We start from the raw sequence: 23,816 nt of genomic DNA, 5'->3' as shown, positions 1-23,816 counted from the left end.
AGAATTAGACCAGTGATATCAATTAGACCCTCAGTTACAAACAAAAACACCCAGGAAGAAGAAGAGAGGAAGAACTAGGGAGAAGGCGGAAAACACGCTGCTAATCTATTCTGTTTCCAGGGCGTAACAACCAGATCCAGAAGGAGACGTCCGTAGTACAGGTGTGGCGTGGTTACGTTTTGAGTAATTTAATGTTTAAGACATGTCACATCAGCTACAACTGGTCAAGTTACATTTAAGGATAACAGTTTTATATGAAGTACACAAGTTTTTAATAGAAAATTGCTGGAGAAACTTCAAGGGGTTGTGGCTGACAGGGTGTAAAAACCTCTCTCAAAGGGGAGGATGGAACACAAAGGCAAAATATGGACTTTGACTGACCGAGAGACTGTAGGTAAGGTTTTATTACCACCTAGCCTTTACACTGAAAGCTACAACTTGGAAGGAAGTCTTACAAAATCCTGAGGAACTGTCACTTAAAAAGATGTTTAAAAAGGATGTAAACATTATCCTCAATATATGGCAACAACAACAAAAGCCTATCGGTCATCTGTTAAGCTGTGGTGCTACTCGCAGGGACGCAGTCTCAGATGTTCCATTTTCAAACTCATGTAGGCACTGCACGGTGGAGCTGCATTTTGAAGGGCTGCCTGTGGGAAGACCCACAGCCGGCCTCTCTGCAACTCATTCTCAGGAACTCGCTGGGAACCCAGGCAGGCGCAGAGACGCAGGAGACAGCTCAGCAACACTGGGATTTGCTCTCTGCTTTCAAGGTCTCTTGATCTAGTTTAATTTTGCCCTCATCGTTTTCTTCACTAGGAAAGCTTTGGTGGTTTGCAAGAATATTCTCCACTAGAAACCGGGCGGCTTCATCTATGTTAATGTTGTCCTGTAATGCGGAAATAAAGAATGGGATTAATTCTTAAAATAAAGCAGCAGGAGTATTAACGGGATCTAGGAAACTTTGTCAGAGAGGGCATCATAAATACACCAGCTACTATCTTCTTCTCGAATACTAAAGTGTTTGACCACTAAGAGCTCCTGAGTGTGATGTTCACTAAGGAGCCCCTCCAGAATCATTAGCTGTCACAGCATTTGCGTAACTGAATTATGAGTTGTCATTAAATACACAATAGGTGACAAATGGCAAAAACTGCTTATTTTTTAAAATATTTAACTTTTCACTTTTTAATAATTTGAGGTTTACAAAAACATTGCAAAAATAGTAAAATTTCTGGGGCAGTGCCTATGGCTCAAAGGAGTAGGGCTCCAGCCCCATAGGCCAGAGGTAGTGGGTTCAAACCCAGCCCCGGCCAAAAACTGCAAAAAAAAAAAAAAAAGTAAAATTTCCTGTTTACCATGTACCTATATTTCTCAAATATTAACATCTTAGATAAAAAAATCAGGAAATTATGTGATAGTATTGCTTCAGTATTAATCTCTCAACCTTATTCAAATTTCATCATTTACCTCAATGCCCTACTTCTGATCCTAGATCATAAGCTGCATTTTGTCGTCACGTCTCCCTGGTCTTACAGTTCCGCAGTTTCCTTGCCTTTCATGACTTTGACACACGCAGCAATGGCCAGTGAACATCCTTCAGTCTAGGTCCATTTGGACTTGTCATTACATCAAGTGATGCATTTTTGGCAATAACCAAACACTAGTGACATGTCCCTCTGCTTGTATCAGAAAGCACCCTGTTGCAAGCTGGGTCTGGTTTTCCACCAAAGAGTTACTATTTTTCCCTTTGTACTTAACAACAGTAAGTGCAAATATGTAAATATCTTGTTTCTCACCATACGTTTCCTCACTAATGTTAGCATTGATTAATCCTTCCCTAAAACAATCATTACTGTGGTGTTTAACAGTCAATTCTTGTTGCCAGTCATTCCTTCTACTTTTATTAGTTGGAATTCTACACTTAGGGAGAAATTCATTTCCCTCTCATTTATTTATTCATATTCACATGTCCTCATTTTAGTCTATGAGTTAAACCCATTAGAATAATTATTGACTTTGTAGCCCAAATTGTCTTCGATCTTTGGAGCTCCTGGAGTAGGCTCCTGTGTCGTGACACGTCTGTCATTGTGTGAGTGCTCCCTTAGATTCTGGCACCACAAAATGTCTCAGCACATCTTTATTCTCCTTGTCCCATCGGCCCTGGAATCAGTCATTTCTCCAGGAATTCACGTCCTTTTAAATGGAGAACAATATTTAAAAACCAAATTCTGAGGACTAGCTAAATTCATTGGCTCTGGGGTCTCGCTGCCGGAAGACAGAGCTAGTGAGCATGTGCCTGTATGTTCACGTCTGTAGCTACTGCTTCACGTGTTACACATGCACATACGCATATCTGAGTGTATATGACACACGTCAATACATACAAGTTATTCACATAAAAATCTTAATATTAATTAAGTTCATGCTGATATCTCCAACCCTATCCAATCTCAGGAGGTTCATTGTAGCCTTCTTCCTCCCTTATTAGGATTACTTTTATGAGAACATGAGCCACTTGGAGGAGCCGTGCTATGTAGAAAGGCATCTTTCACAGCGTCCACACAAGCTTTTTCTTACTTCCACTCCCAAGATAAGTATTAAATTTAATTCAAGTATTGACCTTCTGCAAGTTCCAAGTATCATTCGGTCCTCACCGACCCCATTATATCAAATACTTGTAAAATTCTCCACTGAACTTAGGATAAATTAAGAACAACAGTTCCCATATGTTAGTGCAAGTAGTCACAACGTTTCATATTAGAAATCCGTTACTTGCCAGAAAGGTACAATGATAAAATTCATGAATTTAAAATTATTTTGCCTATGTCTGTCCTTCAGAAATTCAGACCACTAGAATTTAAGAAAAAATGAAATTTTAAGTTAGCTGAATATTATTCTCTTGGAACATGCTTTCTTTAGTTATTACTAAGGAAATTCTGCAGAAGCTACTTCTGTTCTGTTTGTGGGGAAGCACAGAACATTCCTCTTAACCAGTGTTTTCCTTCTCATTCCATCTCTGTGCATAACTTTGTCTATACATATAACAAAACTGATGACTTATACAGTCTCAAGCTACAAGTCACAGGACATGATCATTTATGAAGGTTACATCTAGATTCGGAGGGGGAAGTTTTGGATTTATTACTTAAAAGATTAATTCAAATAAAACCTGCAGGGGCATTTCATCTGTAATACATAGTACACAAAATTCCCTCCACCAAAATGCATGTTTGCATTAACGTTTTCATTTACTGCTCCCCCCTCACACTACCCCCTAAACCCAACAAAGCTAGGAAGTAAAGCAAATTCCCCAACAGGCATTCGGAGCAGAGAGAGGGGAGTGTCTGTCCAGAGCAAGGCCTTCTCTAAAAGAAGCCCTCCCTCCTGGGATTCCCTCCTTTGTGTTAGGTTAAGAGCTTGCACAGCACCTCTGGACTTTGTCTATCTTCTACCACTACTTTTTATTTATGAACAAAATTTTAAGATGCTGTTTTATTTAAATTAACAGCCCCAAGCCTAAGGAACATATGCTTCTACCTCCAGTAGACATTTTTCCCAATGACTCCGTCACTGCACAATATATTTGGGCTGCATTTTGTGCAGTCTCTCATTGCTTTGCTTTCATCATTTCAACCATCACTGGTGTAAAATAATCTTTTACTTTACTAGAAGGCAATCTTCCAGTAAAGCTAAAATTGATCTGGTAGTAAATCTCCAGAATGTCCTAGGCGACTTACCAATGATACAATGATGCACACACATATATACATACAAATGCATGTGTACATATATATATATGTGTGTGTGTATATATATAAGAAATCCAACAAGCACATATTAAAAGCTGGAACTGTGTTAAGATTATACCACATTTATGGCCCAGTATTTGTAATCACAGAATTTCTAAACATTTCATCCTCTTACATAAGGATGATTTTTTCGACCCTCCTGTGTGAAGTTCCAACACATATAATTCCTTCAATATTTTGTACTTATAATTTTCACCTTTGCATTCCTGTATATCTAGACTAAGATTTTTGAACGCCACCTTGGTGGGGATTTTTTCCTTCAAAAAATATTTATCTAGCTTCCCATAATGGATGAAAGAAAAGAAATCCCACTCTACTATTCATGAAACAACATACCACAAATGTTGGTATTTCCCTCTTGTTCAAATTCTTCCATACAGCGTTAATTTAAAACTCCTCAAACATCATCTGCATAAATCTTTTCTCTGACCTTTTCAATGCTTTCATTGGTCCTACATGTGACACACCTCTTCACCAGGGGCATCTGTCTGAATTTCATTAAGCCTTTGGCAAAAATAAAAAATGCTTGTGCTTGACAATACCCCCTTCTACTCCAGTTGTGTGAGAAGCACCTCGGTTAAAAACCCAAACTCTCAGAAAATGCCATTTGCTATTTGTTCTAAATAATCACTCATTTTTACTGTAATGTGAATTCTGCCTTTTATTCCCTTCCCCATTAGCAATTTTGAAAAGTCTTACTGCAGACTGAAAGAAGCTAAAATATATCTCTGCAAGGCTTTGCATTTGCAAGGCTTCCAAACACTACTCACATAAATCCATCTAAATACTTCATAGTTACAGCTCAGATTTATGAACTCAATAGCAGAGCAGATAAGCAAAGCAGATCTCACCTTTGCAGAGGTTTCAAACCATCCAGCAAAGCCATGTTCATTGCAGAATTGGTCCATCTGGGAAGGACTCTGGCCACCATCCCTTTTTTGGTCGCATTTGTTAGCTAAGAGGACAGCAGGAATAGGGCTTCCATTTGGGAGATGAACTTTACTATCCAGATCATTCTTCCATTTTAAGACTGCCTCAAATGTGGAACCTCTTGATATATCAAAGACTACAAAAGCACCAACAGCTTCCTTGTAGTATACTCGGGTCATGTTGCCAAACCGCTCTTGCCCTAGATGTAAATATAAGAGATTAAAAACTCATAATTCAGGCACAATCTATATTTAGGTATAACCCCTTTGATCCTAAGAATAATACTATGAACAAATATCTTCCATTCCATAGCAGCATAAACTGATGGGATTAAGGATATCCATAGAGAACCATGACCCACAAACCAGAAGTGGCTGATAATCTGGTCTGCGTGCACAATTAACTAGCTTTATGTTCTGTGCACGCACATGCACCATACACATGGATATGGTAGTATTTCAAGCTATAAGTTCTGTTATTTGCTCCACTTCTGCCTTTGACTTAACAGAAGAGAGGCTCTAAAGGAAAAACAAGTAAACGTAGGAGTCAAGGAAGAAGAGACAGGAATAGAAGAGCTAAAGCTTGCAGGAAGAAGATAAGCACAGAGGAACATGCTAGTCAAAATGATTAGGACTGAACGAGAGATAAAGCGGCTCACGTTCTCAACTCATCTCTCTTCACATCTCCTACCTTTACCCACTGTTGACTCAACATGCAAGTTTGCTCCCTTCTAAGAAGCAGGCAGTGAAAATCTACCCCGTCAGAACAAGTGGTTGTGTTATCATAAGAAGAATCAATTGCAGAGTTCCTTAAATATCATTGTACTTTTAAATAATTTAACTTATGTTAAACACTTTGGGGAAAATCTACTGCTTCGTGTATTATATAGGACACTTTGCAAAGCATTTTCTTCCTGTCTGCTGTCATAGTAATCTTTGATATAAGAAGGGCCTTTATCTCCATCTGACAGATGACAAAAAGAACAGCTAAAGAGATACTTGGCATGATTATAGCGGCAGTGACTGAAGAAGATAGGACTAGCCTCCTGGCTCTTCTGACTCCCACACACTTATGGGAATATGATGCCAGCCATTCTGAACTATCTCTCAGTTGCTTGGCTTCTAATGCTTAGACTTGTGGGTTGTCAAATTACTGACTAGAGTGTGAAAGAAAAATGACTGACAGGGATTCTACTACAAAACTCTTAGAAGTGATCAAGGAATACAGCAGTGTCTTAGGTTACAAAATCAACATTCATAAATCGGTAGCCTTTATACATACCAACAATAGTCAAGCTGAAAAAACAGTTAAGGACTCTATTCCATTCACAGTAGTGCCAAAGAAGATGAAATATTTGGGAGTTTATCTAAGAAAGGATGTGAAAGATCTCTATAAAGAGAACTATGAAACTCTAAGAAAAGAAATAGCTGAAAATGTTAACAAATGGAAAAATATACCAAGCTCATGGCTGGGAAGAATCAACATTGTTAAAATGTCCATATCACCCAAAGCAATATACAATTTAAATGCAATCCCTATTAAAGCTCCACTGTCATACTTTAAAGATCTTGAAAAAATAATACTTCATTTTATATGGAATCAGAAAAAACCTTGAATAGCCAAGACATTACTCAGAAATAAAAACAAAGCAGGAGGAATCACGCTACCAGACCTCAGACTATACTATAAATCGATAGTGATCAAAACAGCATGGCACTGGCACAAAAACAGAGAAGTAGATGTATGGAACAGAACAGAGAACCAAGAGATGAACCCAGCTACTTACCATTATTTCATCTTTGACAAGCCAATTAAAAACATTCATTGGGGAAAAGATTCCCTATTTAACAAATGGTGCTGGGTGAACTGGCTGGCGGTCTGTAAAGACTGAAACTGGACCCACACCTTTCACCATTAACTAAGATAGACTCTCACTGGATTAAAGATTTAAACTTAAGACATGAAACTATAAAAATACTAGAAGAGAGTGCAGGGAAAACTCTTGAAGAAATCGGTCTGGGCAAGTATTTCATTTTATGAGGAGGACCCCCGGGGCAATTGAAGCAGCTTCAAAAATATACTACTGGGACCTGATCAAACTAAAAAGCTTCTGCACAGACAAGAACACAGTAAGTAAAGCAAGCAGACAGCCTTCAGAATGGGAGAAGATGTTTGCAGGTTATGTCTCCAACAAAGGTTTAATAACCAGAATCCACAGAGAACTCAAACGTATAAGCAAGAAAAGAACAAGTGATCCCATCGCAGGCTGGGCAAGGGACTTGAAGAGAAACTTCTCTGAAGAAGACAGGTGCACAGCCTACAGATATATGAAAAAATGCTCATCATCCTTAATCATCAGAGAAATGTAAATCAAAACTACTTTGAGATATCATCTAACTCCAGTAAGATTAGCCCATATCACAAAATCCCAAGACCAGAGATGTTGGCGTGGATGTGGAGAAGAGGGAACACTTCTACACTGCTGGTGGGAATGCAAATTAATACATTCCTTCTGGAAAGATGTTTGGAGAACACTTAGAGATCTAAAAATAGATCTGCCATTCAATCCTATAATTCCTCTACTAGGTATATACCCAGAAGATCAAAAATCACATTATAACAAAGATATTTGTACCAGAATGTTTATTGCAGCCCAATTCATAATTGCTAAGTCATGGAAAAAGCCCAAGTGCCCATCGATCCACGAATGGATTAATAAATTGTGGTATATGTACACCATGGAATATTATGCAGCCTTAAAGAAAGATGGAGACTTTACCTCTTTCATGTTTACATGGATGGAGCTGGAATATATTCTTCTTAGTAAAGTATCTCAAGAATGGAAGAAAAAGTACCCAATGTACTCAGCCCTACTATGAAACTAATTTATGGCTTTCATATGAAAGCTATAACCCAGTTATAACCTAAGAATATGGGGAAGAGGTAGAGAGAAGGGAGGGAGGGGGGGAGCATGGACGGAGGGAGGGTAATTGGTGGGATTACACCTGCGGTGCATCTTACAAGGGTCCATGTGAAACTTCATAAATGTAGAATATAAATATCTTAACACAGTAACTAAGAAAATGCCAGGAAGGCTAATATTAACCAGTGTGATGAAAATATGTCAAATGGTCTATAAAACCAATGTATGGTGCCCCATGATCGCATTAATGTACACAGCTATGATTTAATAAAGACTGGCAATCAATGCCATGCAGAGTTTTAACAGAGATACGACAGCCTACAAAACCTAAACCATTTGCTGCCAGACCTTTTAGAAAAAAATGTTACTGATTTCTACTATCTAGGAAGCTAGGAATACTCTATATCTTGAATTGGAAGTGGCATGTAAAAATTCATGAAGATATTTATTAAGGTCCGTGCATGTAAGTTATACTTCAAGTTCAAAAAAACTACAGAATGCCAGAGAAGCTCTGCATACATGTTGGCTAGGTTTATTAAGTTCTCGGAAATGTTATTGCATGATGAAAGCATGACTGTGCTTTTTAAAGATGGCACCAATTAAACATGGCAAAACCTTAAACTATTAGCTAATTATATGCTGTACTTTGGTGAAAATGGTTTTGCAAAGGAAAACAAACTTGATGAAAATTCGGCTACACTAGGGAATGAAAATACTAAGTACCCAAGGTTCAAGCAAGCCCAGGCAAGAGGCTTCTTCTACTGAAATATGCCACCTGGCCAACAGCTCTTTAGGGACCCCCCCCCCCCGGCTCTACACTGACATTCTAGCTTGCTGTGTTATAACTTTAATGGTATACTGATTTTCAATATATTCTGCAATCCTTGAATCCAGACAGCAAATTAGAATCAAATGTAAATGATCCAGCATCAAAAGGTCAAGACCTCACATTTAGGAAAATAGCTTATATTCTAAAAGTATAGTTAAATATGCTTCCTATTTTAATGAGTTTATGGTCTCTTTTTAAAAAATTCTGAACTACGGCTTGGATCCCATAGCACAGTTGTTATGAAGCCAGCCACATACACTGAGGCTGGTGGGTTCAAACCCTGCCTGGGCCTGCTAAACAAAAATGACAACTGCAACAAAAAAAATAGCTGGGCATTGTGGCAGGTGCCTGTAGTCCCAGCTACTTGGGAGGCTGAGGCAAGAGAATCTCTTAAGCTCAAGAGTTGGTGGCTGCTTTAAGCCATGATGCCACAGCACTCTACTGAGGGTGACATAGTGAGATGCCGTCTCAATAAAAAAATTCTGAACTAATCCATTAGTGTTTCAGAGATATTCTCCAATAGGCAAAGCAAGTAAAAAACACAAACTTCTAAAGCACATGAAGTTTAATCATGGAGTAGAAAAAGATTATGTTCTTGCTGAGGCAAGAGAATCTCTTAAGCTCAATCCATTAGTGTTACAGAGATATTCTCCAATAGGCAAAGCAAGTAAAAAACACAAACTTCTAAAGCACATGAAGTTTATGGAGTAGAAAAAAATTATGTTTCAAATAATATTTTTAAAACCTAGTATGTTATAACCTAGATTTAACTGTATTTCCAAAGGTTTACAATGCATAGATACACCAAGCTCTTCTGGTTGTTAAACTTAACTTTCTATTGCTACCCTAGTAAGAGATGTCCCATATCTTTGCCATGGTTTCACCCTGGGTCATTTTAACCGCTCCTTTACTGTTCTCTAACACAACGAACTCCAGAGGAAAACATAATACAGTAAAATGTCTGTCAGTTGACGACGCAAGGGACTGTAACAAACTGGTCAACATAGGAACTTCCATTGAGTACCTGCGGTGTAAGTCCAGTCTATAAAAATTAGGTGAACTTAAGAAGGTGGTTAATATAGGGAAGTGGTCGACTATGTAGGTTCTGCCATGTCTATGATGATCCTATTCTTCTGTACTTCTAAATGCACAGAGGGTTACACTTTTCTGCCCCTCTACGGAATAGCCATGGGACTAGTCTTGGCCAATAAAATGTGAACAGAAATGTTGCTCCTAAGCAGAATCACTTACCTGCTGGTGTCCTTGTCCTGACACAGCAAAGCTGAACCCTGACTTTGAGATGATGTTTCATGAGATGGTGGACTCTGTTAGCCCAGATCTTCAGGAGACTCCAACAAGAAACCACCCTCACACCCATTGCCACCACCCCAACTCCTGCACCCCTTTATGAAATCTAGCAAAAGTAAGAAGTAATGATTTTAAGCCACTAAGAGTTTTATTGTTGTTTGGCACCCCAACATAACCTAGACTTCCTGACTGGTACAACTCCCAAATGCTTTCTTAGCTCTTATTTACTTTTCTTATTTCCTTTCAGATCTCATTTCTTCTAAAAAGTTTATTAGGCTCCTTCTATGTAATGTACAGGCATTGTGCTAGACACTGTTGAAAATAATGAAACAATGAGTATGATTTCCTCTCACAGGAGCTCACAGTCTAGTTGAAGAAATGGGCAACGTGACACCACCCAGTACCAGGTGTAATCAGAGACACCCTGAGCATATCGCGGGACCGAACAAGGAGACACCGCTCACTGAGGTACAGAAGCATAAGCAAACCTTGTTAGTCTTCTTTAAGGTATACTGTCAAGAGATACCGTTCCAATGCTTATTTGTGGTGAAACTCTAGTATCTTCCTACGTTATCTTTATTCCTTCATGCCCTCACTTTTAACTTTCACGCTGGGATGCAGCACCATAATAGCACGTGTGCAGGGAGGCTGTGCTCACCATCATCATCGACATGGCTTCATGTCTAACTTCTAAGATGCCAACTTCCCAACTGTGTTCTGAGTCATCCCCTTTAGAACGCTGCATTCTATTGCTTTCCCTTTCATAACATCATAGGAGTCTGCTCTTCATAGTTTTTAAAAAGGGGTAAGCATCAAACACATGGGAAAGACTTTGACATTCCAATTTTCATTGGATTGAAATTCTATAGAATATTTTATCTTTTTAGACAAAATATACAAACAAGACTTTGTGATGTTGCCAAACATTTTAAGTTCAGTCCATAAGGTCTTTATCATTCTTGGATTCTACTTTCCACAAAAACATAAATAAAATGCAGGCAATTCTTGCCATACTGAATGTTCTGGGTTGTGTCTCATGACAGAAGAGGACTGAGTAGAGGAAGAAAAGTCTGTAATTATTAAATACAAAATCAAGTTGCATAAGTTTTGCTTCATTGGGAAGGGGGTGTGTAGAGTTAAAGTTGGTAGCAGTATGAAAATTCATCAGGAATTGGGAGATCTTCCTCTTAATAGGTGTGTAGAGCTAGTTCAGACAAGTTCAGGGAAAACTCTGGGCAATGCTGTCTTCTTTGACCACTGCTGTAATTAGTCATTACCTACTATATCTGAGAGGCACCCTAAATACTCTAGTCCAAATTCTTATTTTATAGATGAGAAAATAAAATCCCAGGGAGATGAAATTACTTAAACTTCCTAGGTTGACTTCCTAATGGGTTGTCAAATCTGTTAGCCAGATATTAGTATTTGCTAGAGTTTAAATTTCCTTATGTGTCTCTGCATTTCCAAATAAATCCCTGAAAGTACCGACAGCCTAAGAATGACTTTCCCTAAGGATAGCGCAGTCGTCCTACAAATGTCATACCCCATTCTTGATGCCATCTTGTGCTTTGTAATAGCAGCCAAGGTAAGATCTACTGAGTGAATCGTCATCATGATACAAGGAACGGGCTTCGTCATCCGTATTAATATTGCCATATTGCCAGAATATCCCAAATGACTATAAAAAAGTTTCCTTTCTCTAGAATAGGGAATCTTTATTATAACTTGATATTCCAGCAATTAGAAGGGAGAAAAAGAAAACAGTGCTAGTCATACAGACTACACACAATCTTGTATACACCCAAATGAATGGCCCTTAAAGTACGTACTCATGTTGGCAAACGATTAAAATGCTTATCTTAGTATTTCTGAGTACCCAACACTAATCATGTTGAAAAGGAGTTGAAACAACAAAATTAGCATGTTTCCAAGAATATGTATTCACATTAAGGAAAAACCACAAATTAGTTTGCCCTCTATCTTTATATCTGATGCAGATTTCAAAAGGAAAATAATTTCCCTTCAGATTTGAAAAAGGAAGTATTAAATTTCGAACTGTTATCAGAAACACAAGCCAAGGATACTTTCGCTTATGACTTTATCACTGGTTTTGTTCTGTTTTTTAAGGTTTGAATCCATATTGTATATTTATGCTCCAATTTGATAAGTAGTCTAAATGTGTCTTTTAAAGTTAGTTGAAATTCAAACCAGAAATTTCACAACTGAGACCAAATCAAAACAATAGGAAAAAAAATGGTGGTTAGTTTTCCACGTATAAATGCTTATCTTTTTCCCACCTGCTGAAAATCACCAAGCTACATATTCTTAGTTCAAGGTATTTTGATGATTTAGTTTCTACTCAGTATGTGTAAAGTCTTTAAAGAAAACTCCTTAAATCTCATTGTGCAATTCAGAGAGAAAATGCTTCTGGCAAGCTAAGTTAGTCCTTGGTCCTAAGATGATAATTATCCACTAAAATTTTTATAACTTGATACAGATAATAATGCGATACCATGATGAATCCTAGGTTTTACACCTAAGAGACTACAGTATGTAAGCACATAGGCTTTGCTATTTTTAGGATATCAAGACAATGAGTCATCTACTTTATCAAGCCATTCTAAACTTGCCCAAGCATTTTGCTGTAACATACCATAATTATAGGCACAGTTAGAAGTAAAGCAATTTCTTACCTTAAAGAACCACCATAACACTAACCAATAAAGCAGTTTAACTAAAAACAGACTGCACTACTCCTCCCACTAGCTTGTATGATTTTATAAAAAAACAAGTGGCTGTATTAACTCAGATAAAGCTATATGGCATCAAAGCAGTACCATATGAGTTTGAATTTGACATACACCGAATTTCAGTTTCATACTGCATGATTAGAAGATAAAAGGAGTCACTTGACTTTACACAGTTCTCGTTTGTTTAGTTTTCCTTTCTGTCATATGTGAGATGGGAGTGAGACAGTATAACACAGTAGTTAAATCTCTGGAGTCAGAAACACGCCAAGTCAGGCTTTAACTCTGCAGAGCATAAGCACAAACAACTTAGGCAAATCCATTCACCTTTCTGAAACTCAGTTTACTCATCTTTAAATTAGGACTAATTCCTGCTTCTCATGATTATTAAGTACAAATGAGAATGAAAGTAAAGAGGATGAAGGTGGCTAGAAAACAGCCTTTAACAAATGCTAAGTGTTATTACAGGAAGGTCAATAACCAAACGTTTCCAACTTTAGGATTCTATGCTTTTATCTGGAGATGTGCTTCAACTTAGAGAAGTATTGTAGGTAAAGATACGCAAAATTGCTATTTAAATCACATACAAAGCATCATTTTTGTTCATTTGCCACCTTTTGTGACTGAGATTAAATAACAGTTTGTCAACAGAAATAACAAAACTGAAGGAAGAAAAATGCCTAAAAGAAAGGAAAATAAACTGCTGTTGAGATAGCAACAGTATTACCAAGCAGTCTTCAAAATTACCCTTTCCCATGCATGTGCCAATTTGGATTGGACTTAACTCTTCTCACTAATTTGAAACAGCTGGGCTTTTGCTTTTGTGACATTGTGGTTAATGCCTAAGATCTGTCTTATACAACTATTATATTCACATCCTCTGTGGTGACTGTAAAAGGAGCAGCTAACTTAAATCGATTTAAGTTAGGAAGTCAAATCCAAGTGTCTTATAGATCTGTGTCCAGAGTCGAAAGTCTTAAAAGTGTGAGATACTGAGCTTTTTCCCTTTCTACTAATTTATTCACCAAGAGAAAAAAAAAAAACCCTGTCTCTGTCTTGTAAATTACTTTTGTATTCATATACCATGCTGAAGAAGAGGCTCCGGACACGTGGAGCCTCTGATGCTGTGGAAGGTGTGGGAGAGTGGGGCGAGCGAGTGGGAGGTGTGTCTAAGTGCAGAAAGCTCTCGGAGCATAGAAGCTGAGCAGGTGGACAGGGTGCTACCAAGCTGAGGACTGAAGATGAATTTCAACTTTAGTGTAAGTCAGAATCTCCACCCACGGTGTGTGTATTTCCAACCCCTTCCTCTAGTAATTCTGATTTGGTGCAGCTATGGACGATTGCTAGTGGCCAATGCCACCAATATTTCTTTACAGAATTTTATTGGGGGAGTCACTATGCCCAGATTAAGACAAAAGCGCCAGCATGTGCCTCTGCCCTTGAAGCTGGACATATCCATTTGATTGAACCACAAAGACCAATAATACAGCCTAGGGATAGCTGGGTGGTGAATTGTCAGCCTCAGTCCATGAAGACTTTGGGGTGCAGCTCGCCAGCCTTGGACTTCACAAGTGCAGACAATGCCAAATCTACTGGTTCTATTGATGCTGAAGAATTAGCCTTTTAAGCACCTCAAGTGATTGGGATGGAGGTGGTGCTAAAAAAAAACTTGACATATTTAGCTTAATATCAAAAAGCAATAAAACCACTACAGAAGATGCTTAAGGAAAATACCTGGATAAAAGTGAGGGAAGGAGAAGGAAAGAAGAGAGCAGGAGCTTGTTGGATACAAAGACTGTTAGATCCTTAAACAAAATCCTACCATCCATTCATCTTCATGGGGTTCTAACTCTCTCCAAAGAACAGTGAAGGACTACAAGTTTCTAGCCTACTTAATCACAAAAAGTACAAAAACCTTTTGAAAACATAATTGAACAGAATTCTAAAGCAACGTTCCTTCATCTTTGTCTCAACCTCCAGAAGTCTCCGCACATTTCTATGTACGCTTTTCACCATCCAAGAGAACATCTCAATGACTTAAACTTGTCCACTTAGCCCACTCTCTATTACTTACATGTTGATTAAGTGTGAAATCCTATTTTAAGGATACACTATTTCTGAGCTATAAATCTGAAACCTTCAAATTTTTCTAACTTGGAAGAGCACATTCTCTCATCTCTCAAACTCTTTTAGTGAGTGCCTAGGAATATGTATAAAGTCTGCCTTTCATTTTTTGTATTTTGTGGTTCTTTGATATCCTATGGCCTTGCCGGCTTGGGAAGGAACTGCCTCTCCCAGGGCTAGCTATTTCTAGAGATAGTCGAGAACCTGCCTCAGTGAGCACCTCTGACATGCAAGCCCACCAATCCTGAGTCCATATCCTGCTGTCTGCCTCTTGGCTTAGGCTCCTGCAGTCTGGGATACTATCCTCCCTGCCCCAAATCACCACCAGGGTCATTAGTGGACAACTAGAGACCACGCCTACTGCCTAAAGCCCTCTGAAGTAATTCCAGCTAGCCAATCCTAACCTTGCTCAGCCTGCCTACCCATTCCTTCTTGTGTAAACAATAAAGTCTCTAATCCATAAAGCCCTTGCTCCTGTCTCCTGACCAGCCCTGGGGCTTTTCCCTTCAGTATGGTGGGGTGTGGTGTGTCCCTACTCTCGGGAACTTGGAGTAACAAAACTCTCTTTTCAATGACAATCATCTCCTGATCTGCTGGCCTCAGCTTACGGGAATAAAAACACAATCCTGGGTATGTTTTCCAATGGTGTGAGAATCAATGAAACTTCCATATTAAAAGCTTAAGAAATTTGGAAGGTCAAGATAACAATATACATGACTCATTTAGGGATAACCCAAACATTTGGAAAGTTAAAAAAGAATTGTGCTGTTCTGATACCAGCAAATAAAAAACTAGCTATGTTATTAAAAGCTTTCTGTTTTCCTATGTGAGACATGAAACCTGCCTCCATGCAGTGCCATTGGTTACCTGTGTTTTCTTGGTCAAGTTACTACCCCTGTCTCTGCCCTTAGATTATAGGATCTCTAAAAGCCTGTAATTCATTCTCAATCCAAAAGGTAGAGTGGTCCAGCAACTGGCTGGGAACAAAGGCAGGTTTCAGAACTTCTTATCTGTCGGTGCTGGACTATCTCTACCACTAACCTGAGCATCTTTCAGCTTGTGTGGGCTAATTCAACAACTAAGGATGGTAACACCAGGGAAAAGCGACAGACATATCATTATCAGAGGAATTTCCATATACAGTAATAAAAATTTGCTGTTGCACTGACCAAATGCCCAGGAGCAATTGTGAATGCACCGTCCAGACTGTGGCACCCAAGGGAGACTGTGAAAGATTTAAAGATGTAAAATGGTACAGTTAGCTTTGTTTGTGATTCAGCATGGCGACTGAGCTTGAATAAGGCTGGGGATGGCCAGAGAAAAGTCTTCTGCATGAGTTTGTGATCAGCCACCAATAAAACAGTAGGAAACTTACTGCAGTATTCTGTGTTTAAGACAGAGACCACAAATAACTATGCAGATTAATTCCTCAAAGCACCGCTTCTTCATATTTAGAATAAACTTAAGTATTACTAACGTCTGACTAATAGATACTTCCCCCCCACCCAGTGGTAAGATAGGATTTTTATTAAAAGTTAGAAATGAATACAGAAAAAATAAAAAAAAAACAACACAGCTTCTGGAAGGGGGAAATAACTCAATACTTTTAATGTCAGCTAAGTATCAGAGGTAATATTCCAGATTCTTGCTCATAAAAGACTATAGAAGAGTTAAGAAAAAAGACAAGACGAGATTACCAGTTTAATAATTGGCAAAATACAAGATAGAACAAGGAATTTGGGTTACACATTCTTCTTTAGGATGGGAAACAAAACAATGAAAAATGGATTTAGTTATAGCCTAAACAACTGATAATATATTCCAAGCATGCATTTGAAGCTTGGGTAAATATTATTTTCATAAGCTTCAGAATAGACTGTTTCCAGTTTGTCCTTTAGAATAAAAGGGTGTTATTCAGATTTTTATAAAGAAATTTTGATCCTAAAAGGCAAATCAATCACTTCAGTGAATACATGAAGACTAATGTGTATTAGAATGAAATGGACAGACTTTCAAAAGATTTAACCTAGACCAGTCATTGACCTTGCCTGGAAAATTCTGTAGTTGCTAATAAGCAATAAGCTTATGATAAATACTAAGCACTAAAGGAAAATCAGAAGCATCTCTTGCCATATCTTAATTTAGATGCTAATTTATTAGGCTTTTCAAAATCTTATCAAAGACTTTAGTAGTTTAGTCTATTTCAGTGTTTTAGATGAGCAGCAATCTCAAAGCAGGTATGAATTAAGAGACAGTAATTCTCTTATACAAAATTGCATTAAACTTTATGTGTATTTTAAATCTGCTAAATCTGCTTAGTTACATTTACAGAAAACATTGAATAACTCTAGCCCATCACACTTGACAACATCTTCTAGGATAGAGAATATTGACGTAATTTTACTGCCTTGCTCACCACTGAAGCAAAACAAATAAATAAATAAAATCTAAGTAGTAATAATATCACCACATCTTAAGTTAGTCATAGGAAATGGCCAGCTCCACCAACTGTTTTGAAATCAAGGATTATTTCTATTCTTTGAGGATTAAATGTAATCCAACTTTGTTACTACATAAGGTAAGCATGTCTAGCCATGGGAGAATTTTTGGAAGCGGCTTTCAGTTTGTTTTTATTACATCATTACTACTTAATTCAAATGGTATGAGCCAGGATTTGCGAGTAGCTCAAATATTCGAACCACACAGAATGATGTACCTCCCCAAACCTTAGGCTAAAACTAAGCTATTTTTGTCTCTCAATTTCTTTGTATTAAGATTTCATCTCTGAAAAACTTTCCTTGTAAGGTAAGCCTCAAAATTTCTAATTACCTCAGTTAAGTTTACCTCTAGCTTTGTTAATTGCTGGCATGTACTTGCTGAATGGTGTAATAGCAATTGCTACACTACCTGACACCCAGAAATCCCTTTTGGAGATGTTAAAATTCTGCTTTCCTTCCTAGCAAAGCTCAAACTTTGGATTTTGTCAAAAGTGCAAGGATCTCAGCCCAGGATCTCAGCGAGACAGAGGTCTATCAGTCTGATAAAGATCGGCAATGTCCCCTTCCTGCCTACTGAGGCCTGTTAAAAGAAAGATGTCAAGAGATGACACCCAGGAAGAAAAGCCCAGCTTTTTTTCCCCTCACGTCTCCAAATATAAGCATTTTAATTTGAAGGTTAAAACACAATTGTGCCATAAAAATCTAGTTAGTCATACTCATTCACCTGCAGTGGCACCCATCTGTAATTTTATAGCTAAAATACTATTACTATTTTACATAAAGAATAAGGCAAAGTCAACCACCCTTGTAAGCAGGGCCTTCAAATCGCCTTTGTAGAAATCCTGAGCTACAATGAAGATTCCCGAGGGTTCACTGTCACATGGTAAGGCAACCTTTAGAATCCATGGCTTTGTCAAGTTGTAATACTGTTCCTTAGTGTGCAACAGCAGGAAGTGTTTCGTAAAAAGCCTCTGGCTTCAAAAGATGACTTTCAAACGAACTTTTGGGTTTTAGTAACCAAAAAAAAAAGTTGAGCCCAAAGCTGATTATCGGCTTTCTCTGAGGCACTGATATACATAAATTTATTCTCATATCTGTGATAGAGAAATTTGCTGTCAAATCAGTGAGTTATAGGTCACAATTTTTCAACATTTTCTCATATAACAAGCTATAAATGAAAAGGAATACTTAGCAGATAGATGTGTGTCCCCCACACCTCCCACCTTCTGCCTCTAGCCAGGTATATATGGGTTTCAGTGTAGGGTCAGTAGGATGAAAAATGTTACCCCAAGTGCCTTCCAACCCTGAACAAGTTCCCCCTGGATACTCTACTGCAGATGCAGCTTCTGAATACCTACAGTGATCAAGCAGGGTAACTTTGGGACTCTTTGCATAAGGAAACTTTACAAAAGTTAACATCTTTTTAAATGCGCACATCCTGCCCATCAGAGAGTTCAAAGGCTCATAAACTAGAGCAAGAAGCGTGCTCCCTTAGAAGGACCGATTCTCTGCTCCAAACGACAAGTGAAAGCAGATGCCAGAGGAACAATGGATTTGGGGTGGGTTGAGGGGCGGGGGCAAGGATAGAGCCAGGTGTTGGTTTAGGGAGGGAGGAAGCAGAGTGGAAAGTTTACAGAAAAGCTTTCCTAAATCTTCGCCTGGTGACCCGAGGACAAGTTATCGATGGAATGGAGTTTACCGCCCAAAGGCGGGTCTCGCAGCCAAAGGCAGGTGATAAAAATGAACTGGAAAGAAACCTGGCTTTTGGTCTTGGTTGAGTCTCTAACCAGGAGCGCAAGTTTAGGGAAGTCATCCAGACACTCTGGCCTTGTGTAAGGGCTCAGTGAGAGCAGCCATCCCAAGTCCTCCCCGTGTGTTACAAACTTGTCAGTTCTCAGAGTTCAGACTCCTGGAAAAGGCCCCAGGGCTTCCTCCCCTCCCGTCAGGAGAGAGCGAGCGTCCGTCCACATCTTGCCGTTTGGTTTGGCCTCTGTCCCCCCAAACCCACACGGGCAGGCAGTTCAGGCAGAGGAGGGAAGGAAGAAAGGGGACAGAGTGGGCCCATGGCCCAGGCGGCCGCGCTTACCCGCGATGTCCCACAGCTGCAGGCGCACCAGCGTCCTGCTGTCCCAGTTGAGGACCTTGAGGGCGAAGTCCACCCCGATGGTGGCCCGGTAGTGCTGCGAGAAGAGCTGGTGGACGTAGCGCTTAATGATGCTGGTCTTGCCCACCCCGAGCTCCCCGATGACCAGCACCTTGAAGAGGTGCTCGCGAGTCTCGGGGGCTGCGGGCGCGGCCGCCCCCCGGACCGGGTCCCCGCCTCCCCCGCCGGCCATGGGCGCCGCGGCTCTGGGGCGCGCTCGGCCTCCGCGCCGGCCCCTGCCCCGCCGCGCCCCCCGGCGGCCGCCCAAACTCTCCCGAGGCGGCCCGCGCGCCGCCGCCCGACGGGTCACAGGACCCGGAACCCGCCGGCGCTCGCTGCCTGCGCGGGGGGCGGGGAGAGCAGGGCGGGGCGGGGCCGGCCGGGAGGACCGCGCGAGGCCGCTCCGCCAGCCGCCGCCGCCGCGGGGCCGCCCGCCCGCCCGCCCTCCTCTCCCGGGCGTCCTGTGCAGGCCGGCCGGCGGCGCGGAGGGAGGCCCGGCCGCCCCCTGGAGGACTCCAGAGGCTCCTCTGTGGCTTGAAGGCGGCCCCGGCCCGGCCCGGGGTCGGGCGTGGCGTGCGGGGTGAAACCTGCTGGCCTGGGAACCAGCCTCCGCCGCTCGGCCCCGAGGGAGATGGACACCTGGTGGCCTCTCCTTTGATCTCCAGAAGCCCACGTCAGATGTGGAAGGGAGAGGCAGGATGACTCTGAACTTAACAATGCGCAGAGAAAGCTAGATCTGTTTTCAACTGTTTGAGGAACCTCCATACTGTTTTCCATAGTGACTGTTCCAATTTACAGTCCCGCTAATGGTGTGCGGGCGTCCCTTCCCCCAAACTCCTGCCGAGATTTCTCATCGCTTGTCCTTTTGAAAATACCATCCTAACAGGTGTTATCTCATAGTTTCATTCACATTTCCCTGATGATCAGTAATACTAAGCACCTTTCCTTGTTGGCCATTCCTATGTCCTCTTTAGGAAAACGTCCGTTCAGATCCTTAGCCCACTTCTCAATCGGGCATTTTGGAGTTTTGTTTGTTTTATTTGTTGATATGTGTGAACTATTTATATACAGGGAGTCCCTAAAGTCGCCATACACAGGGAAAAATGGGATATTGTAGTTAAACATATATTTACAAAACATGATAAAATTTTACGAAATATTTGCAAAATATTCTCCACGCGTTAGCCACTTAAGGAATATTTTCTAAAAATGTTCTGTCAAAATTTGTAATTAATATTTTGTACATAAAGGTACATTTAGCTACAATTTCCCATTTTCCCTGTGTATGGTGACTTTGGGACACCCTGTATTTTGGATCTCAATCCCTTATCAGATATATGGTTCACAAATATTTTTTCCCCAATCTGTAGGTTGCTTTTTCATTTTGTTGATCGTTTCCTTTGTTGTGCAGGAACTTTTTAGTTTGATGAAATTCCGTTTGTTTTTGACCCATTGCCTGGGCTTTTGGTGTGGCAATCAAAAAAATCATTGCTAAGACCAGTATCAAGATATGACCCAACTATCCCTATTCAGTGTATATACACAAAGGCAGTGAATTCAGGAGCTCATAGAAGTATCTGCATTCTCAAGTTAATTGCATAATTATTCACAAAAGCTAAAATACGGAAACAACCTAAGTATCTGTAGAAGAATGGGTAAAGAAATTGTCTCTCACACATGTATATTATTCAGCCCTAAAATAGAGATCCTGCCATTTAGAATATGGATGAACTTGGAGGACACTATTTTGAATGAAACAAGCCAAAATACGGAAAGACAAATACTGAATGTCTTACTTCTATGTGGGATTTCAAAAAGAATTAAAAAACAAAAAGCCAAATACATAGAAACGGCGGTTGCTGAAAGATGCAGCCTGTTGCCTTAATATTTAGAAGCACCTGGAGCTGTTAGCCTCTGGTAGCTTCCTTAAATAAACTACTGTAGCTGCTTGCTTTGCCACCCTCACTCGAATTGACAATCATTGAAAAGTGTTTTTTGGAGGTGGAGGCGTTTTAAAATTTAGAAGTCAAGGTGGGAGTAAAACCTTTCCTAGAATAGCTATTGAATTATCATGGTGGTGTCTCTAAGGAAGTATGCTCGAACAGCATGTGCTTTTTATGTTCACCCAATTAGTGAGCCCTTCCAAACCCAGCGTGGGGAAAGAGGAAGTCCTCCAATGCTTGCTGTAAGTGCAGTATTTTGTTCTATAGGTGCATAATACTATAGATTTTTATTGGTCCCTTCTCCAGTCGTCCTGGATTTCCATTGACTTGTGGAATTGTGGTGCTAAAAATCATACACTGGTTAGTAATTTAAAATTAGAAATGGTCACTGAAAGAGGCAGAATAAAGGGCTGGATTAATGGTTCTCACACTAAAAGCAGGATAATGGTTTAAATTAATGGTTACAAACTTGAGTGTTAAGGTTTGTTAAAATAGCTTGCAAAGCCAGAACCAGAGGGGCTCTGATTCAGATAAGGGGAGAAGCAAATAATTTTTATTTCTAACAAGTTCCTAGATAATGCTGATGCTGTGAGTCTATGATAGGAGCACAGTAGCTTGGGTCAGAACTCACTTCCTGAACTTAAAAGTTTACATGCATACAATGTGCCACATTTTCTTATCCATTCAGCCTCCAAAGACGTGTAGGTTGTCTTTGGCTTTTGTGAATTGTGCTATCATCAAAACTGGGTGCTGATACATCTTTGAGATTCTGATTTCAATCACTCTGGATAAAAACGCCAAAGTAGAATCAATGGATCATACAGCTCTCCCTTCCTTCCTTCCTTCCTTCCTTCCTTCCTTTTTTCTTTCTTTTTCTCTGCCTCTCTCTCTCTCCCCCTCCCTCCCTTCTTTCCTCCCTCTCTCTCTCTTCCTTTCCCTCTTACTCTGTTGCCCTGGGTAGAGTGCTGTGCCATCATAGTTCACAGCAACTTCCAATTCTTGGGCTCAAGCGATCCTCTTGCCTCAGTTTTTCTATTTTTAGTGGAAATGGAGGTCTCGCTTTTGCGCAGGCTGGTCTCAAACTCATGAGCTCAACCCACCTGCCTTGGCCGAGGGCTAGTATTACAGGCATGAGCCACCGTGCAGGGCCAGTAGCTCTATTTTTAATCTTTTGAGGAAGCTCTATACTATTTTCTATGTGGCTGCACCATTTTGCGTTCCAACAGTGTATGAGAGTTTCAGTTTCTCTAAATCTTCACCTGTGGGGAAACTGAGCCTGATCTTTACCTTAGGCTCGCTTTCTGCTTGAGAGACCTAGAGAATCATGAGAACGGCATGTGAGTTGTGTACATGTAGGGGATCCTGGCCTCCAGGAGAGAATGTAGGTGTGAGGCGTGGCACTACCAGGCCTAATGTTTATGGTAAAGATTCTCTAGATTCCAAAGGTCTCTTCATGCTAGAGGCAGAGGTCTTGCTCAGAGGTCTGAGATTTTGCAAAGCCAAACTGGAGACATTCTGTCTGATACTTTCCATGTTCTCCCTTTTTAGTGCTGAATAAGTAACATTTAACTACTTCTGATAAGTAACTTTTAACTACTTTTTCCTTCTTCATGATAATAAATATGACCTGAAGTTAGCTTAGCAGGGCTCCTCCCAGAGTTCTTCAGTGCCCCAACACAGACTTTGTGTCAAGCCTCTTCATTCCTTGAACTAAGACTCCCCTATCTGGTGACCCCAAACCCTTTCATTCACCAGGACTTGTTGTCTTTTTTCAAATTAGTAGCTATCCCCATACAATGGAATATTGTTCTGCCTTAAAAAATAAGGAAATCCCACAATATGCAACAACATGGATAAACCTTGAAGACATTGTGCTAAAAGAAATAAGCTGGTTACAGAGGAAAAATACTACATGATTCCATTTACATAAAGCATCTAAAATAGTCAAACTCATAAAATCACAAAGTGGAATGGTGGTTTCCAGGGTTTGGAGTGAGGGAGAAATGGGAAATGGGTGGGTGTAAGTTTTAAGCTCTACAGGATGAAAGAGTTCTAGGGATCTGCACAGCCTATAGTTAACAATACCATATTGCACACTGAAAAATGCATTAAGAAGGTAGATTTTATGTTGTGTTCTTACAACAATTAACTAATTTTTCACTTCAAATAAGTTATGTAAAATCCTATAAAAGTTCTAATTCAGTATATTGGGAGTGGGTCTTGAAATGCAGAATTTCTAGCAAGATCCTTGGTGCTGCCGATGCTTTTGGGGGACCACACTTTAGTTAGGAAAGATTCAGGTTAGAATTCATTTCTACGTCTGCAGTGTATCTGACTCATCCAGGGAGCTAACTATCTAATTAGGCCAGAACTTATGTTTTGAGAAATAAGCTGGTTACAGAGGAAAAATACTAAATACAAAAAAATACTTTTTTGTTTGTTTTAGATTTTTGTTTTTGTGTCTTAGATTAGTTGTTGCTACAATAATACTGTCTAAAAAGGCTCTCTTGAGCTTAGTATCATAGAATAACAAGCATTTATTTCTTTGCTCACCAGTCT

At 39.9% G+C, this 23,816-nt stretch overlaps 1 protein-coding gene across 1 annotated transcript; it reads right to left on the bottom strand.

Moving 5' to 3' along the window:
* Nucleotides 1–392: 392 nt before the first annotated feature.
* Nucleotides 393–19,625, bottom strand: RAB32 (RAB32, member RAS oncogene family). The gene is made up of 3 exons (XM_053592271.1): nucleotides 19,258–19,625; nucleotides 4,664–4,941; nucleotides 393–889 (listed from the first exon to the last, which is right to left on the bottom strand). The coding sequence occupies exons 1-3, from the start codon at nucleotides 19,505–19,507 to the stop codon at nucleotides 740–742; spliced, it is 678 nt and encodes a 225-aa protein (XP_053448246.1). The 5' UTR covers nucleotides 19,508–19,625; the 3' UTR covers nucleotides 393–739.
* Between the last annotated feature and the right edge of the window lie 4,191 nt (nucleotides 19,626–23,816).

The sequence above is a fragment of the Nycticebus coucang genome, chromosome 5, assembly GCF_027406575.1.
Source record: "Nycticebus coucang isolate mNycCou1 chromosome 5, mNycCou1.pri, whole genome shotgun sequence".
In the NCBI taxonomy this organism is placed as follows: domain Eukaryota; kingdom Metazoa; phylum Chordata; class Mammalia; order Primates; family Lorisidae; genus Nycticebus; species Nycticebus coucang.
The sequence above is the reverse complement of the archived record's forward strand: the minus strand, read 5'-3'. Positions and strand labels throughout refer to the sequence as shown.

Excerpts from the sequence above, each read along its gene's own strand:
- RAB32 (XM_053592271.1), bottom strand. The coding sequence starts at position 19,507 with ATGGCCGGCGGGGGAGGCGGGGACCCGGTCCGGGGGGCGGCCGCGCCC. Across the intron at positions 4,942-19,257 it reads GCAGCTGTGGGACATCGCGG|GGCAAGAGCGGTTTGGCAAC; the intron begins GTAAGCGCGGCC and ends ATTTACATCTAG. Across the intron at positions 890-4,663 it reads GGTTTGAAACCTCTGCAAAG|GACAACATTAACATAGATGA; the intron begins GTGAGATCTGCT and ends TCCGCATTACAG.